The 16,773-nt window shown below is 35.8% G+C and overlaps 1 protein-coding gene across 1 annotated transcript in view; it reads left to right on the top strand.

Annotated features, from left to right (window-relative positions):
* LRBA (LPS responsive beige-like anchor protein) overlaps window positions 1-16,773 on the top strand; it is a 411,018-nt gene that overhangs the window by 95,314 nt on the left and 298,931 nt on the right. Inside the window, 4 exon segments of the mRNA XM_055797819.1 lie at window positions 2,945-3,078; window positions 11,995-12,073; window positions 12,329-12,462; window positions 14,761-14,822. Coding sequence (XP_055653794.1) covers window positions 2,945-3,078; window positions 11,995-12,073; window positions 12,329-12,462; window positions 14,761-14,822 — 409 coding nt within the window.

The following is a 16,773-nucleotide window of genomic DNA, read 5'->3' as shown; positions in this document are numbered from 1 at the left end:
GACATATTCCTGGTGCTAGTGATCAGAGTATCTTCCTTAAAGTGAATGCCATTGCTAGATACTGAAAATTATAATGGAATTGTTAGAATATAATTCCTTTTTTATGTACTTCATGGAAAGTAAGTTACAGAAGATGAGAATAGCAGCTGTACTAGTATTCCCAAACTTGTATAGATTTGAAGGTGAGAAGGTATACAAAAGATCTTAAAAGGCAAAAGGGACTATTGTGGTCATTTACTGCTGTCTTTTGCAGCCCAGGAAAAAAAAAAAAAAAGTCTAATTCCTGTGCTTGAATGCACCTCTCCTTGGGTAGCTTTAGAGAGTCAGGTAACTTGCTGAAACTACTCCCTCAGTGCAACTACACTTAAGCATGCTGAAGGTCAGTAGGAGTTTACAGGAAGAAATGATAATATATAGTGTTGTGTCAGAAACAGCCCAGAAAATGGAGGGCTGTTGTAGTTGGGATTTCTTTTGTCTCCAGTCAGCCAGCTGCAGATGAGCAGTGTTAAGGTAACAGCTCCATCTGCACACAGCCTTCCTTGCTCCCAATGCAGTTCCAGGACTGTTACTTGCTCTGTGAGGAGCTCCTTGTAGTAGTGCTAAAAATTACTTCTAAAATTTCTTCTTGATCCTTCCAGCGTGTTCATTTCAGTATTTTCATCTGAAGGGGAGCAGTTCTAATGTATAAAAGTAGTTGAAGTTCAGCCATTTATGTATAATTTTAAGGTGTGGGTTTGGCTTGCCCTTTATGACTTGAAATGCAACCTGTTTTGTAGTTCCTGGGGATCTTAGTAGAGTCAGAGAGTAGAATCAGTACTGTTCATTGGCATTCAGAGGATACAGCCATTTTGATTTGATGTTTTGAGAGAATTTTGATTGACTTTAAGCCCTGGAAATAGAAAACTTCTCTAGATTTGTTTTTACCCTCAAGGTCATTTGGTGAAAATTAATTACATGAATGATACGTTTTGAACAGACAATACCTCTATGGGCATAATTGCCATCTACATGTGTACCAAAATTTGTCACTAAACATTCCTCCCTGTTCACCTTGCATCCAGTATAATTGTATATACTAGTCAGCAGCAAATGGGTAGTTGTTTCTGTGGTTTAATGGGTGTGAAAAAAAATATTTCCAGCTTATGCACTGAGAGAGTCCACATGAATAGATACATATTTGTAATATGTCTGTATGATTTGGGTTTAATACTATTGATCAGTATTTCTTGAATTGGATAGCTATACAGCAAAAGAACTTAAAATCTGTAAAGGAGCTCACCTGGGCTACAGTGCTGCATTATGGATGTTGGAGAAATGTCCAAATGTTTGCTGTGTGTGAGTGCATCTCGTACTCTGTAAACTAGTATCTATTTCCCAGCCCCTTCCAGGTATTCGAATGAGTTACTAGTAGCAGCAGTTCCCAGAAAGTGAATGTCACAGAGCAAGAGTTCCCCTTCTTATACCTGGATGATGCAAAATTAATTGGTAATGTGGCTATAATTTAGAAGACAGTCTAAATATATGATTTTTTTTTTTAGTGCATTGTTGATGTTTCAGGGAAAGTGACATGAACATACGAGCAAAATTCATGGTTTAGGGCTTGGGGCTCAGGTGTTGTTGCTTCTATTTTTTTAGTGTATAGTTAACATTAGCAGTCACCCTTATAATGATATGACATGTATTGCCTCCAAGTATGGTGCCTACCTACTCCTGCCATTAAGGAGGGTTGATTTAATCAGTAATGTGGTCTAGCTTCTGTGACATACTTTGGGCTGAAGGAGGGAGTCAAATACAGTCCTCCTTTCCTATTCTAGCAAGAACTGTTTTCGAAACATTTGACAGAACTTCTTTGCTTCTTATTGTCCCACTTGAATTTGGGTCAAGTTCCGAAGTTACTTCATTTCGAAAAGGAATATTTTAAAGCTATTAAGGGAATTCTTTCAGTGTGTAGTTATAGTACTGTCAACAAAAGATGTGATTAAATAAATTGAATGTTGAAGACTTTCAGCTTACGGTTAACACCAGGTAATTACAAGTAAGCGCTGCTGTGGGAGTGCATTATATATCAGCTGTACTCTTTACCTCATTAGCTGGGTTTTTGCATGTTTATGGAGCTAACTTGCAATTAAAAATGCCTTTAACGTATGCTTAACAAGGCCTTTTAGGTATTTGGAATAAAGTACTACAATTTAATTGAAATTGGTATAGCATAAATTGATTTCTTAGTAATGTGAGATAAATCTCCACGCCTAACTTGTCACTTTGCATCTTTTCCTCTTGTGTAATCTTTAATGCTGACTATAAGGCCTGACATTTAACTTATATAGAAGATGGAGGTTCTTTAACTCCAAAGACGGTTTTGATTTGTTATATGAGTAAAGCTTGGTTGACAAGACATACTCAAATTCATGCCTTAGTCCTATCTTTCAGATGTGTGAATGTTTGTATGGGCATATGAATATGTGTTCAGTTGTTTTTTAGCTATAGTGTGTGTATCTTCAATTAGTCTTCTATTCTGCATTAGAATACCAGTAGTAGCATACTGTCAAGGCAACCGTTGGTGTTGATAATTTAGCTTAATGTTTTGAGTACTGTGATATCTTTTGTAAATAGTTGCTTGAAGTTTAAAACCAAATCTTAGGGAAACTAAGGTGAAAACTAAAACCTACTTGCAGGTCACTTGTCCTGCTGGTCTTCTAACTGAGTACTTGTTTGGCAGGGATCTTGTAGAAGTGGATGGGATATTAAAGTGTACCATAAAAGCTAAACAAAGGTGATTTTTACTTTAGATTAAGGTAGATTGCCAAAGATGATGGAAAAAGGAAATAGGCAAGGAATGGTACTTTTGCAGGACATAGAAGTCTATGTGCTAGATGTGTAAACAAGAATCATGATGTGTGAACCTTCATACAATGTGAGTTACATTTTTTTTATCTTTACCTAGGAGTGTTGTTGTACCACCAAAGAAATCAACCATCTCCTCTTCTACAGCTGCTATGGGGATTCCTTCAAATGCTGTCACTGTGGTTTCTTCTTTAGATTCAGCCCAAGCCCCAGATTTGTCAGGAGAATCTCCTGGTGAGTAAGGGTAGATTAACTGAAATCCCAGTCCTGCCTCTCACTTCTCACTCTCTCAGCATTCACTCTGAATACAAATGAACAAGTTTTTGTTACCTTGTTTGTGTTATGGGAAGGTGAGAAGTTTTTCGTTATCTATATCTCAAAACCACTGTGAGAACAGTTGTTTTTCAGACATCATCATTAGTTGCCTTCTGTCGTAACACTGATTAGTGTGTGTATATATATATATAATCTGTCTATATATGAGTCTTGCTTATACTAAGAGTATTGATACTTACTGCTGGTTGTATGTTCTTAGGCAAAAATGTGCCAATGATCTGGGGAGATGGTGTTTTGCACTCTTTTTTTTTTTTTAACTAAGGGAGTGTATGTGGTATAACATGTCCTGAATTACCAAGTCAGACAAAAGGACCTTTGAGACCTTTGCGTCCTGCATTACTACTTTGTATCTGCGTCCCATGCCTTGACATAGCAGCTTGCAGGCCTGCTTTTGGTGTCTGTGCCTCTAACAAAGACCAGTACCAGCTACTTTACAGGAAAATAGAAGTGACTCTAGTTTGAACTGGACCAATTGTCAGTGATACTGTATGAGTTCATGAATGTAAGAATTCATCTTTTTTGGTTTTTTCTGTGTGTTCATCTCCAAGATAATTTTATTACTCCTAGTTTTGATGCTGTAGCTCCACAAATGTACAAGATAAAAAAAATACTTACAAAAGTAGTGCTGTATTAAAAAAAAAGAAAGAAAAGCTTTGTTAAACTTGTTCGGGATTCTCCTTTTGCCTTGATCTAGCAGAACAAATGCAAATGCCTGAGCAATGTTTGTCATAATCTCAAGATTTCTCAGTTTCTATAAAGGAGGCTTACTATATTAACTTGTATTTAGTATAGGTACGATATATTCTAGAGACTACTTTTTGTTACAGGCTTTTTGTTACCTAAAATACAAGCTTATTTACAAGTCGTAGGGTATTTGTCCAAGGATATATGTGTTAGTGCTAAGCAGGACTGAAAATTATATACAAGTGTTTCCAATAGCTTTAGCCTGAGGTCATATTCAGTGTTGATGCTGAACTAATTGCTTTGGACAGTTTTTTCAGTGGGGACAAAACTGAGTAGGTTGCTTATAAGCAAGTGGTCCTTTGAACCCTTAGTCTCTCTGGTTGTTCTGTATGAGATAAATGATGTTAAACCTTATATGCTATGTCAAAGGCATGCCTTTCTACTTAGCCATGTTTAAGTCACAAGGCTGTGTAGGATCTCGTAATTGTTTGTACCCATAAAGTCTAACATCAAGCCTTACTGATTTGCATCTTAATCAAGGAAATCTCAACCTATGCCTGATTATTGGCATTTCTTCTCAATGTTTGACTTTCTTGATTCCTGTTTTTATGAATTTATATCCAAACTGCAAAGGCCGAGGGGAGAAAATGTAATCCATTATCATGTCCTCTAGTACTCGTGTGTCTGGAAGATATTTGTTGCCATCTTCAACTGGCCATGGCATTTCTTGGGAAAATCAAAACTGTTTTCTTCCAGCCATGAGAAAGTAAAAAAAGAAGCTATTGAAATCTAGTATGTTCTTATTATTTGCGAAAGGGAGAATCCATTTTGTCACTGAAATTGCAGTAAGTAGCACTACACTAGTATAGGAGTAGCGTTTGGGCTAGGAAAATCAGCTCTCTCTTAAAATGCCACAGTTCTCTGGGGAAGATTGGCTCTGAGCAGCTAATTTATTTTAAAAATAATAGAACCATACCTACACTGACATTGGTTAAAATAATTGCTAATTTGTTAACTTCTTACTGGTTTACCCAGGTTAGATGTGGGCTTAATTATTACACTTTCTGGAGTCAGTATTCACTTGCTTTTAATAGAAGTAAAACAGATGAACATCAATTTTCAGATTTAGTCAATCTTTTAAGAACATATAGAAGAAAAAATAAGTGCTCATGTGCCTGTAGAATGTTTAAGAAATCCAGACAATAAACAATACTGATGTGGTTTGTAGCTGTGTGACTTCCAGCATGTCTGGGACTTTTGGCAAAAATTGGATATGTAATCTGAACTGATATGCATAAAAAGAAAGTATCAGGATTAAAAACAGTAGACATGTTTAGACTGGCAATCTAATTAATTTAAAGAAGAAATAAAGGGATAAATGAAATCGTGCCTTAAACAGATTAAAAAGTGAGACTGTTTCTTTTCCCCCCCTAGTAAAATAATGGCATGGAAACAAAAATTTGCGGAGTTCGAGTGGTTTACACTTAAATGATTGCAGTTTCCATGAGTAACTTAAGTTTGAAATGAAGTTCTGTGTAAGGCCTTTAACGTTTTTTTATTTATTTGAGGATACAAGTAGAAATAAACAAGCTTCCTGTAAACCCAAGATAAATATATAATTTTCCCCTGAGTTCAAATCACATGTTTTTTCACTGATTTTTGTTTTCATGCAGCATCGATCATCATGCAGGATCAATACATTGTTCTCATTTTTTTTCAGCTAACGTTCATTATAAGTCTTTTTACTTTTGTAATTAAGAAAAAAAAAAATTTAAAAAACAGCTGAGACTAGGGGTTTATGTAGTGAATATGAATTTTGGATTTTTTTTTTTACTTTTTATATGGAGGCTATTTATTAAACAATACTGCCACATTTAAAGATGTTTCAGCTGCTTTTTCTGAAGTTAATGAATTTTTTTGTTTTCTGTGCATTTATTTGCTATGTTTTAAAAACTGATTAAGCAAACAGAACCTTAATATAATAACATATAATGCTTTACTGTGGAGACTTGAGTCTCCTCCAAAAAAGATGAAAGGCAGATACGGATATTGAAATGGGATTAAACAGCAAGTGATGGTGTTTTAGTTGTAATGTGTACATAAGCATAATTTGGGAGTAGGTTTTATATAGTGTGTGAGCATCTTCTGCCTGTAGATGGGATATCAGAACTGCATTTTCACGGTAGGATCTTTGTAGAAATGTTAGTCAGTCTGTGTGATTCCAGATGCCTCCATTGCCATCTACATTTGCTCAGAATTCATCACCCTCCCTCCCAATATTTTTTTCAGGAAGTTTGCATCTTGCCTGTAACTCAAGGTCTGTATCTCAGATATTTGACCCTTAAGATTGTCCTAAGCTCATATCAAGTAGATGTGATGTGTCCTGGCCTACCAAATACAAAGCGTTGACAAGGTGGAAGGATAAGAATCTAAGCTCACTCAGTTCCTCTGATATGTTGAAAGAGAGTAAAAACATGTTTTAGCCTTAGCTAGGCTGGCCTTTTTGGAGGAGAAGTTTCTTCACCTTTACTTATTCAAGCTGCAGAGTATTTCACAGCACACAAAGCCTTTCCTGAATACAAATATGCCTGTTGTGGTTTAAACTTGCCTGTCAGTATGTTGCTGATGGCGGATATTTGAGTGGTTGGGCTGCTGGAATTGCTACTCTAATTGTTGAAAGATCTTGGAAATGAATGGAGAAAATAAAATCCCTTCGTGGTCTATGTTGAGCTAATCATTTGTCTCTCTATGAAGGGTGGTATTGAGCAAAAGAGCTTATTTACTAGTAATAATTGAGGAGGAGGAGTTTATTGAGTTGTTTCTTCCTTGGATTGGCTCATAGGCTGAATGAGAGATGCAGAAATTTTACACGTGCTGTGTCCAGGAAGGGCTATTGGAAAGCAGGACTAATGTTTGGATAGACAGCTCTTGGTGGAGTTGTCTGAGCTATTGTGAATATGCTAGTGGGATGCTTGTATTTTTGTTTGTCACTTGATTTTCTTTTTAAATCTTTCAATTACAGTTGTAATGTTCCAAAGTGATGTGAACTTTTTTGAACTGTTTTGCAGTTTGCACTTCTACTGTTTTCTCTGATGGTCTTCAGTTTCTTTATGTAGTTGAAGGATTTCACATGCGTTTTATTAGCGCTTCACTCTGAAGAACGCAGTTTTGGGGCTTTCACTATTCAGTTTGCAAATGATTGTTCATATACAATTTTTATAAAGAGAGTATGAAAAGTCTGTAGGAAGCAGGAGTGAATCATGTCTTGTCCTTACTGATGCTTACAAGTTCGACTTGTTTTCTGTTGCCTGCCTCCTCCCCCTCTTGCTTGAAGTTCTTTGATTTTTCTTTTGTTTTGCCTCTGAGCCACACAGAGTTGCCAGCAGGATTTCTGCTTCTCCTGTGCAGAGACATGTGCTGTTCCCAAAGTGTGAAGTTGTAAACAAGGCCATGTCAAAGACTGAGGTGAAAAAGGAGGGGGATGCTTGGAAGAAACCTGGGAATAAGCAGTAATGGAAGATAAATAAAGGAGTTGTGACTCCTGAATTCTAGCTGCACAGAGAGGAAAATGTGGATTTTCTTCCACAGTTGGCTTGTTTTGCAAAGGAGAATGGTATTCATTGACTTTTATACATAGGTGAAAATAACCTTGAAGTCTCACAATAAAATAAGTTAGTTGCAGATAAGGTAATGGAAAAATGAATGTGAAGTGAGTGATCATCTGTGCAGAGGTAGTTCAAGAAATTCACTGGATTATAGTAACTATTTCAAAGAGCATTCCAACTTTACAGTAACAGTAGTTGAAAGCTAGTTACCAAAGCAGAGTGGCATTTTTAAAAATCTCAAATGCTAATGATATGCAATGGAAATGGTTTAATACTGTTTCAGCATAAAACCTGTTTTTAAAGTAGCCTCTCTTTAGAGAAGTTTTCACCATTGTTTTGTGAAATCTGTTTTGGTTTAACCTACAGATGTGTTTATGTAACAGATCCCTTATATTAACTTGTAAAACCTTTCATTGTAGTCTTGTATTGTACACTTCCAGCCCCAGAAGTGTATTTTTCAATGAGCTCATTATTTTATTAGATATTCCTTCTATAAAGGGCATCGTTGTATTTATGTGTAGTAGGTCTGTGGTACAAAACTAAGAGGTATGGTTATTTAATTCGGCTCCCCCCCCCTCCTTTTTTTTACATCATCTCCATCCTCCCACAGTAAAGCATATCATGCACTGATCCTGTATTGCCAAGTATACTTTGTAAGTGTCTATGCAAAAGCATAAGGACCTTGCACAAAGAGTTTCTTAAACAATACTTTATTGCTAGAGACATTATTTGTTTAGACCCTTGGGGACCTTGAATAAACAATAAGGTTTCACTGTAAGGGTGCTAGACAGATGATCTATTTGCATTTTCTTTTATGTTCTTGCAAATGTCTGTAAAACTGTCAGTTTGAAGGAGCCAGTTTATCAGTGAAAGGATAAGGAAGAGATAAGTCAGTTTAGTTCCACATGTTTGAAGTAACTACTGCACTTACTCACATGTGTGTTGTGGATGAAAATATGCTACTGAAGTATTTCAATTTTTTTTTACTAAAGGCAGAAAAATTAGTAGAATAAAAAGCCATTTCTAAGTTAAATGAAGTTAAAAAAGTACTTCCACAAAACAAAATATGAATGCAAAAATTACTGTGCCTAATCCTATCTAAAACCACCCTGAAAGTCTCTGCTGTGATAAATCTGAGATTCACCCCTTTTAGTGAAATATATTTGAGTTTGGAATGTGGATTTAGGTGATGATAAGCATGAAGAAATTCAGGCCATAAATATCCTTACATAATCTTCAAAAAGAATATCAGTTTATATAGACGCCTGCCTTATGCGGTTGTCAAATTCAAATTATCAGTGCTTTTTCTGTTATGTCTATATTTAAAAGTTCATTTTAACTTAAAAGTTCATAGAATTTTACATTTATACCTAATCTGTTAAGCACAATTTGTTTTGATTTCTAGAAGAAAAAAAATCATGTCCTGTGTTGCTAAGTGATTTCCTTTACCTCCCACTCTAACCATTTTTACTGGTGCCATTGTGTGTAAAAACAGAAAATCAAACAAAAAACGCAATCCATCCCACAAAATAAAACAACAAAAAATTCCAGTTACCCCAGATTGAGTGTATGTCTCTTTATTGGCTTTGTGATGGCTGTTACACCCTTTCATTATCCTTAGATATTTCCTGTCAGTTATTTTCTAATTTTTCCTTCGGTTATTTTGCTCGTGGCTTAAATATTCCAGTGAATTATTTTCATCTTGTTTAATTTTAAAATTCCTGCTACTATGCTGCACTGTTAAGTCTTTTTACTGATACAGTGATCCTTCATTTTGCTATGCATTTAATATGGTGGGATATTAGTTGTGTATACTTTGACTTTCTGACATACCCAATAATTAGTGGATTACTGGTCAAAGATTTTATATGTAGTAAAAAGCACGCAAGCATTATATAACAAGACATTCTACATGTGCAATCTGCATGTTGAGAGGGTTTTCTTATTTTGAAGGCTTTGGATGCCATTTCAGTTTTGTATTTTGTTGAAATACCCAGATCAGTGTGCCGATTTCCCCTTATGTGCCATGTATGGGCTTTAAGTCCACCACTAGGATTGTGGATTTAACAATATTTTCAAGTTAGAGGGGCTTGTTTAGTGAGAACATGGATGTTGGGTTTCAGGGAGAAAGCTGGGTTATCATGAAAATGAAATAATTGCTTTAAATACACTGCCTGTTGGATTAAATCTTTGTGAATACTGAAGTGTGAATGTATTTGTGTAAATTAAAAAAAAAAAAAAAAAGAAAAAAAAAAAAAGAAGGAATTGAAGGACTGTAGCTATTAAGTATCCCACAAACAGCCTTTGAAACCACTGAATCATGTGGCTTGTTTCCTTCTGTGAGCTTTGTTTTTTCTGTACAGGAGGCTCTGTTTGAATTTTCAGCACATCATTTGACTGGTTTTCCTTTGGGAGTACCTAAAATACTTCTTGGTGGTTTGACTATGTAAAACTAGTTCTTAAAGAAATGGAATTGTATCCATGAAAGTTTTGAAAATATTTACAAAATCTAGCAGTGACAATTGAAATTTTCAGAAATATGTCTTTGATTTGCCTTCATTAGAATAATTATTTAGGAAACAATGCCCAGGAGACTTCGATTCCACCCTGCTTTCAGTTAACACTTCTTTTCCCACTTTGTCCTTCACTTTGTATGGGTCATTCAAAATTTCTTTCTGACCCTGTCATCCTAAACAAAATTCAAAATAAGAGATTCATGTTGAATTTATGAAAAGTGTGAGCAAATCATATTCCCAAAGATATCTCCACATTCCCAAAGATATCTCCTACTTCTGGAGAAAGAAAAAGAAATAAGAGCAAAACTTTTCAGCATTGGTTTAATGTATTAGTTTCTGTGCTGCCTTTGAAGCAAGATTAGAGGAAAAACATCTTTCCCAGATCGGGGGGTGGGGGGGAACCAAACTGCAAAACCCTCCAATATTTCTGTGGGGAAGCTCTGTGTGCCGGTGTTTTGGAGAGGAAGTTTGAAATTTGACAGGAGAAATAAATGTAGTATCCTAGAGATCTGTCTTTACCATTTCTTTACAAATCTGTTCCACTTTAGTCAAGCAAAAAGACTTGGGAAAAGTTGTATTTGACACAATTTGGTAGATGCTTTCAAGATCTTGTCAGGTTATTTCCAGACAGGTTGCATTTGACTGAGCTCACTCCAGTGTAGGCGGTACGATCAGGATTTTTTCTGTAGTTATAGTTCTGAGTAAGAGTCTCATCTCTGCTAAGGTAAATGTGAGAACTGAAGTAATTAAACTCTTTTCTTTCATGCTTTTTACCTTGTTTTTTACCTCCCCCCCCCCCCCCCCCCCCCCTTTCCAACAGCATAAGACTCTAAAACTGGCGAGGTGTGAGGAAAGAGAATAGGACAGGGTCTAAGGTTGGAAAGAGATAGGATTGCAGATGGACTAGAGGCAGTCGTGCTCCTGGGAAATGCACAGAAATCTGTCTGCTGAGATTCATTCCTCTCTATAGTTTGGAATGCAATGCAAGATTTGTGAGTCACCGTTCCTATCCTGGCAGCAAATATCTGTGAAATCTCTGGCTGTCTTGCATACCCCCTCTTCATCATTGCTAATACCAATCCATACTGTAGTATGGAGGTTGTATTTCTCTTTATATACTGAACAGCAGAATTTAGTATTTACAGATTCCTATTCTGCTGATGAGAGCCATGTAGTGTCAATTTGACATAACACAATTGCATTTTTTTTTCTAAGTGTAGGATACATAAATGACCCAGTCTTCCCTATCGACCTTTGAATAATTGATGTGGCAAAGTTAATAACTCATAAATGAGGTTATACTACTGCTATCATGCTAATGATGCTGGCAATGCAATGGAGAATTTTATCATAGCTGTCTTTGTCAGAGTCCCAGTGTTGCAAAAATTTAAAATAGGGTGTTGACAATACCCACTCTTTCTGTATTCTGCTTCATTTTGACACAAGCATGTTTTAGACGAAAAAGTCGGGGTCTTCTGTGTAAGTTCCTTGAAATTGGATGAGCGCTTCCAGTAACCAAAAGAGATGCTTTAAAATGTTACCATTTGGCTTTATATTATTATATTTTAGTTATTAGTGTATATTAGTACATTACAGTAGTATTAAGGGTGTAAGACATCATTTATATTCATTGCTTAAGATCATAAGTGTTCTTATATTTCTTCAGAGGCAATCATGGCTTGTAAGGCCAGAAGGGATCACTGCAGTCTACTCTGACTTCCTTCACAAAGCAAACTGCAAAGCTTCTTTGAATTAATTTGTTTGTGCTAGAGCAAATTTTTAAAAGCTAGCCATGACATAGCTGGTAAATGCAAATGTAAGTAAATAGGAGTCTTATAGCAAAAAAAGTTTGAGGTACAAAGAGGTGAAAGGGTTTACGTAGTCCTCACAGACACTTGAAAACCATGGTTTCTCAGAGGTTGAGCTTACAGCTTTAGTTTCTGGTCCAGTTGTCTAGCCTCAGGCATGTTTTCTTATGTTATTTGCTTATTTATTACTTTCTTTTGTAGGAAGGGGCTCTTCTAATTCAAAACTGCCATCTGTTCCTACCGTTTCTTCCGTGCCCGAAGATTCTGCTTCAAATATGAGGTAACTTTTTTGGCTGAACATCTGAATAGCTGTGAGCTTGCATTTTTGGTGTTACAGTTAATAATCAGATTCCACATCACTTAAGGGTGTTGTTTTGCTGATGTTCAGTACCTAATGAAGGTTAGGGGAAAATATGATTGGATTATTGATTCCTCCTTATCATATCATTTAAACATTACCAAAACCTATACTCCTTTTTACAGAATTTCAGCAACTTCCTTCTTTTTTTGTTAATCACATGTATCTCTCTACTAGCATTACAGACAGGCTTGAACATGCTTTGGAAAAAGCTGCCCCACTTCTGAGAGAGATTTTTGTGGATTTTGCTCCCTTTCTTTCTCGGACTCTTTTGGGCAGCCACGGGCAGGAATTGCTCATAGAAGGTACAAGTAAGTTTCCATTTAAAACTATTTTTTTGTGTGTGCTTTGTTTTACTTTGGGAGGCTAAAAAATTCTATTTCTTTTTTTGCTGACTGCCTTAGAAGCTTTCTTCCTGCCTTCCACACAGAGCTGTCCACTGGATTTCACTGCCTGCTGTTCCTCTGTCTTTAGTCTTCTGAGGTCATTGTCATTGCCGCCTCATCTTTGCAGTCTCTGCTATCGCTTTGCCCTCAGCACATATCATAGTTTTCTATATCTCATCGTGTAGGACCAACTGCAGCTGTCTTTTCTGTAGTTTTCCAACCCTTCCAGGGAATTGCCCCATGGAAGCTGGTGTATGAGATGTGTTTAGTGAGCCTTAAAAAGAAAACTTGGTGTCAGAGTCAACACTTCTGTACAAAGTAAAGTATATAGGGTGGAAAGTGAAGTACAAAGACCTTGCATTTTTATTGTGATATATTGTGATAACAGAAGGCTTCTTGGGAACTCTGTCAGCAGAGCATGTTATGGGGTATCTCTTGCATGTGAATCTGCTTCTGTCTTCTTGTTTTCTAATTGGCAGGCAGGCATACGGATAAGAGATACTTTGTCAGTGTTGAATAATTCTCTGGTGCTTCTGGGAAGGTGAAGATTCAAGTGCACAACACGATGATCATGACTTTTCTTGGTGTTGGCTTAAAACGATTGAGCTTTGAGTTTTCTTTCTACTGGTGGTTTCTCTGTTTAAAAGCAAAGCTTAATTCTGGAATGCAGACATTAATGGCTTCAATTTTTAAAAAATCATGTTTATTGGAACACTGAATTTAGTAGTGAACAATAGTTTTTCAGTTTTCTCATTATTTGGTTATATCATATGAATTGCTTATTTGGCTTTTAATTTTTTTTAGAGTGAAAGTTGCAGGTTTTGTCCAGTTAAAGCAAGGAATTCAGTTAGGGCCTGAGCTTGTTGCAGCTTCCAGTAATGAGCACTGCCATGTTAGAAGCTCACGGTTGCTTAACTTGAGCTGATTGCTTGCACATGAGCTGTGTTTGCACTAATAGACAGTTGCTTCCTGTGGAATTAAAGTTCTTTTTTAAAAAATATTTTTGAAACTACTTGTTGTTTAGTGGATTAGGACAGGCATCCTGTATGTAGTGCTGAATATGATTAGTATTGCCACAAACATAATTAGAGTATCAAACACTGGTAGGTGTTTCACTGAAGACTGCTGATATCAAACTGAGACTTCATTAAACTTCACTGAAATTAAAATTATTTAGTTTAGGAATTTAGCTTGCCTACCTTTTGGGATAGGAAGAAGTGTATGGATTTCTTCTCTAAGACTGGAAAAGATGGGCTTCTACTTTTGATTATATATGTGAGCATTGATGTATATGTGAGCTGATATACATTTTAATGGAAGCTGCCTTGTGAAAAATTTCATTCATTTAATAGGAATAACAGGAAAGAGATTTTTTTTCAAAGCTTTATTTGCCAGGGAAGTAAAGATTCTATTTAGTTATACTTTTTTTTTCTTGCCTGAAGATAAAGATAATCTGGTTTGAAAGTATTTTGTCTATAATATAGACTATATACACAGAGAGATGAGTGTTTCATAAATTGGATGACAAAGAGCAGGAAAATTATTGGGAGTGTATGAACTGTCTAGATAAAAATAAACACACAAACGCAGGTTTTGGGCCTAAATCACCACCCCCCCAAAATGCGAATACAAATAATAATATTAGTCAAATTAGTTTATAAACAATTGAGAATATATAATAAGTTACTGCTTGCACTTCTGCTAAGGTTTAGTGTGGGGTTAAGGGTCAAAGTACTAATAAGAGTGTTTGGGATGTCTGCTGCCATGAAACAAAATGGAAACTTGATTGATAGCTGGGGGCTGAAAGGAGAACGTGCAATGGAGAAAGCAAAGGTCATAAAGCCATTTCCCTTCTCTGCATATATAATGACCCAGTGCTTCAAGAAATAGCAAAATGTAGATACAGTGGATTAATATAATGTATGTTAACCACGCTTCTGATCATTTTGACACACAAATATTTATGAAAGTGAATAATGGAGTTAATGTGTTACTATTAGGTGCATCTTTAGGTGCAAGGCATGGAATTTATGATCTCCCTCTCACATAGATACTTTTATTTTGTGCTGGTAAAGTACAGAATTGAACTGGAAGTGGTATGAGAATTTCAGCTTTCTTTTGATTGTCAAAATGCTTCTAATCTTTTGCATCTCAAAATAGTTTGTGTTAACAGCTGGTGCCGTATAAGCACACATTTATGTATACCATTTTTTCCTTTTGTAGGTCTTGTGTGCATGAAATCTAGCAGTTCAGTTGTGGAGCTGGTGATGCTTCTTTGCTCTCAGGTGAGGTTTAAGTAATGAAGTTGTCTGATCTTTGAGCACAATGGAAATTACAGTTAAAATTTTACTTTAAATTTAAGATTATGTGTAGGTAAAAAGATTATGTGCAGGGCCTTTTGATTAAAAAAAGTAATTCACAGTAACTGCATCTATTCAGTTGGAGAGAAGATACTAAGGGTTTTATGTTACCTTACTATTGAGCATTTACATAACCTTGATGGTGGTGTGCCTGAGTAATTCTATGCTGTCATTTTTGTAAGATAAAATGGGATCAATAAAATATTAAGGTTATAGAAACTGATTTCTGCATCTAGGCATGCTGAATCCTCTGGGAAAAATAGAATTTTTCCTTTTGTGTAGAGGTTATGCTATGAGTGGTAAAGAGTTTTGGAACCCTGTCATTCTCAATTGATTTGACAAATACTAAGAATTCGAGAAAAAAATAGGAAAGCAACCACAGTTGTGAGCAGTTTGGGCATTCTACATTCCTAAAGGCAAACTGACTTTAGATATTGAAGAACCTGGGAATTGCCTGTTCCTGTGGTTAGAAAAGAGCCAGAGCCTGAGGATCTTTCTTAAAAATGTGTATGCTATATTAATTGGATTTTCTTTTCAGGTTTCTTGCTTTCTTTTTTGTAATTAAATGGAAGACTGTTTTTATTGAGCCTTTCTTCTGGTGCCTTAAAAATGATACCTTTCTGGTAGTAAATTCCCCTACTTAAAACTTTAAAATAGCCTTTTTTAATGGGAATGGTATTGGTCTAGAGGTCAAGGGTTCTGACCCATTTCAAAACCTTTGACCTTCATTTACAACCCTTATGGTTTGCTTGCCTGACGAATAAGGATAATGCAAAATTAATGTTTCTTCACATCGATTTATTCGTTTTAGTGCCTATATTGCCAAATTTATTTAGAGTGTGCTGATAGACATTTCATGAATACAAATGAAAGAATCATAGAAGGTGTGAAAAATCGATAGTCTGCATTGTCAATAAAGTGCAATAAGAACAATTACTTCTGGAGATTACACCTAATAGATTTTACAATGAACTAGTGAAGAGTAGTTATGTTTTCTGGTGAGCTTATTATTAATGAATGTATCTAGAACTTTGTTCATCTAGTTTTCCATCTTCCTCAGGAAATATATTTTTACCCTGAAAGGAATTTAATATTCCTTATGGAACTTTTGGAATTTAGAGATGGTTATTTTTACATACGGCAATACTGGAAGCAGGCATTGTTCACGACTCCTAGAATATGAATTTTTTGCTGATTTAAATTAGAAAAGAATCCTTGCTACAAATCCGTACATCCATATACAAGTTTTAACTGTTCATTCATTAATGTATTAGAGTAAAACTAATCTGAGTATTAAATATGTGCCTGACAGCTTGGTATTACCATTTTAAAAATTAGTTTTCAGTATCCGTGCTGCTTGTATCAATAATTAGTGGTTGACCTTTCCTTCTTTTTTGGTAGGGTAATCTAATCTTTTTAAAAATCATGTTGTGCTCTGTACTGTACGTCACTTGTTTGGTTTGGGAAGGGGAGAGGATAAGGAATAAATGACGTGCTCTAATGCATCTATTTGTCATATGTGTCACAGTGCCACTTAATGTTAATCTAATCAAACTGAGGATTTTGTGATTGCTTAGCAGTGCTAGTTGCAGAGTCTGAGGTTGTTCTTTGTATAGTAGTAGAAATAAACCAATAAAGTCACAAAGCCCTCAAAGTCTTTTTAAAGTTATATAGCAGCTGTAATTTTTGGCAGAATATGAAAAATGATGTGAGAAATGAATCTGAAATTAGCTCCAGATGTATACGGATTGTTCTGGGGTGATAATTACATTTTTCACTTTGAATTTTCCTAATTCAAAGAGGTCAGCATGGCAATCACAGAAGTGATTTATTTTGTTAAGAAGTAAACTGTCTTTTGCTACATGAAAGCTTGAGA

Source organism: Falco peregrinus, chromosome 2 (assembly GCF_023634155.1).
Source record: "Falco peregrinus isolate bFalPer1 chromosome 2, bFalPer1.pri, whole genome shotgun sequence".
NCBI classification, from domain to species: domain Eukaryota; kingdom Metazoa; phylum Chordata; class Aves; order Falconiformes; family Falconidae; genus Falco; species Falco peregrinus.
The sequence above is the reverse complement of the archived record's forward strand: the minus strand, read 5'-3'. Positions and strand labels throughout refer to the sequence as shown.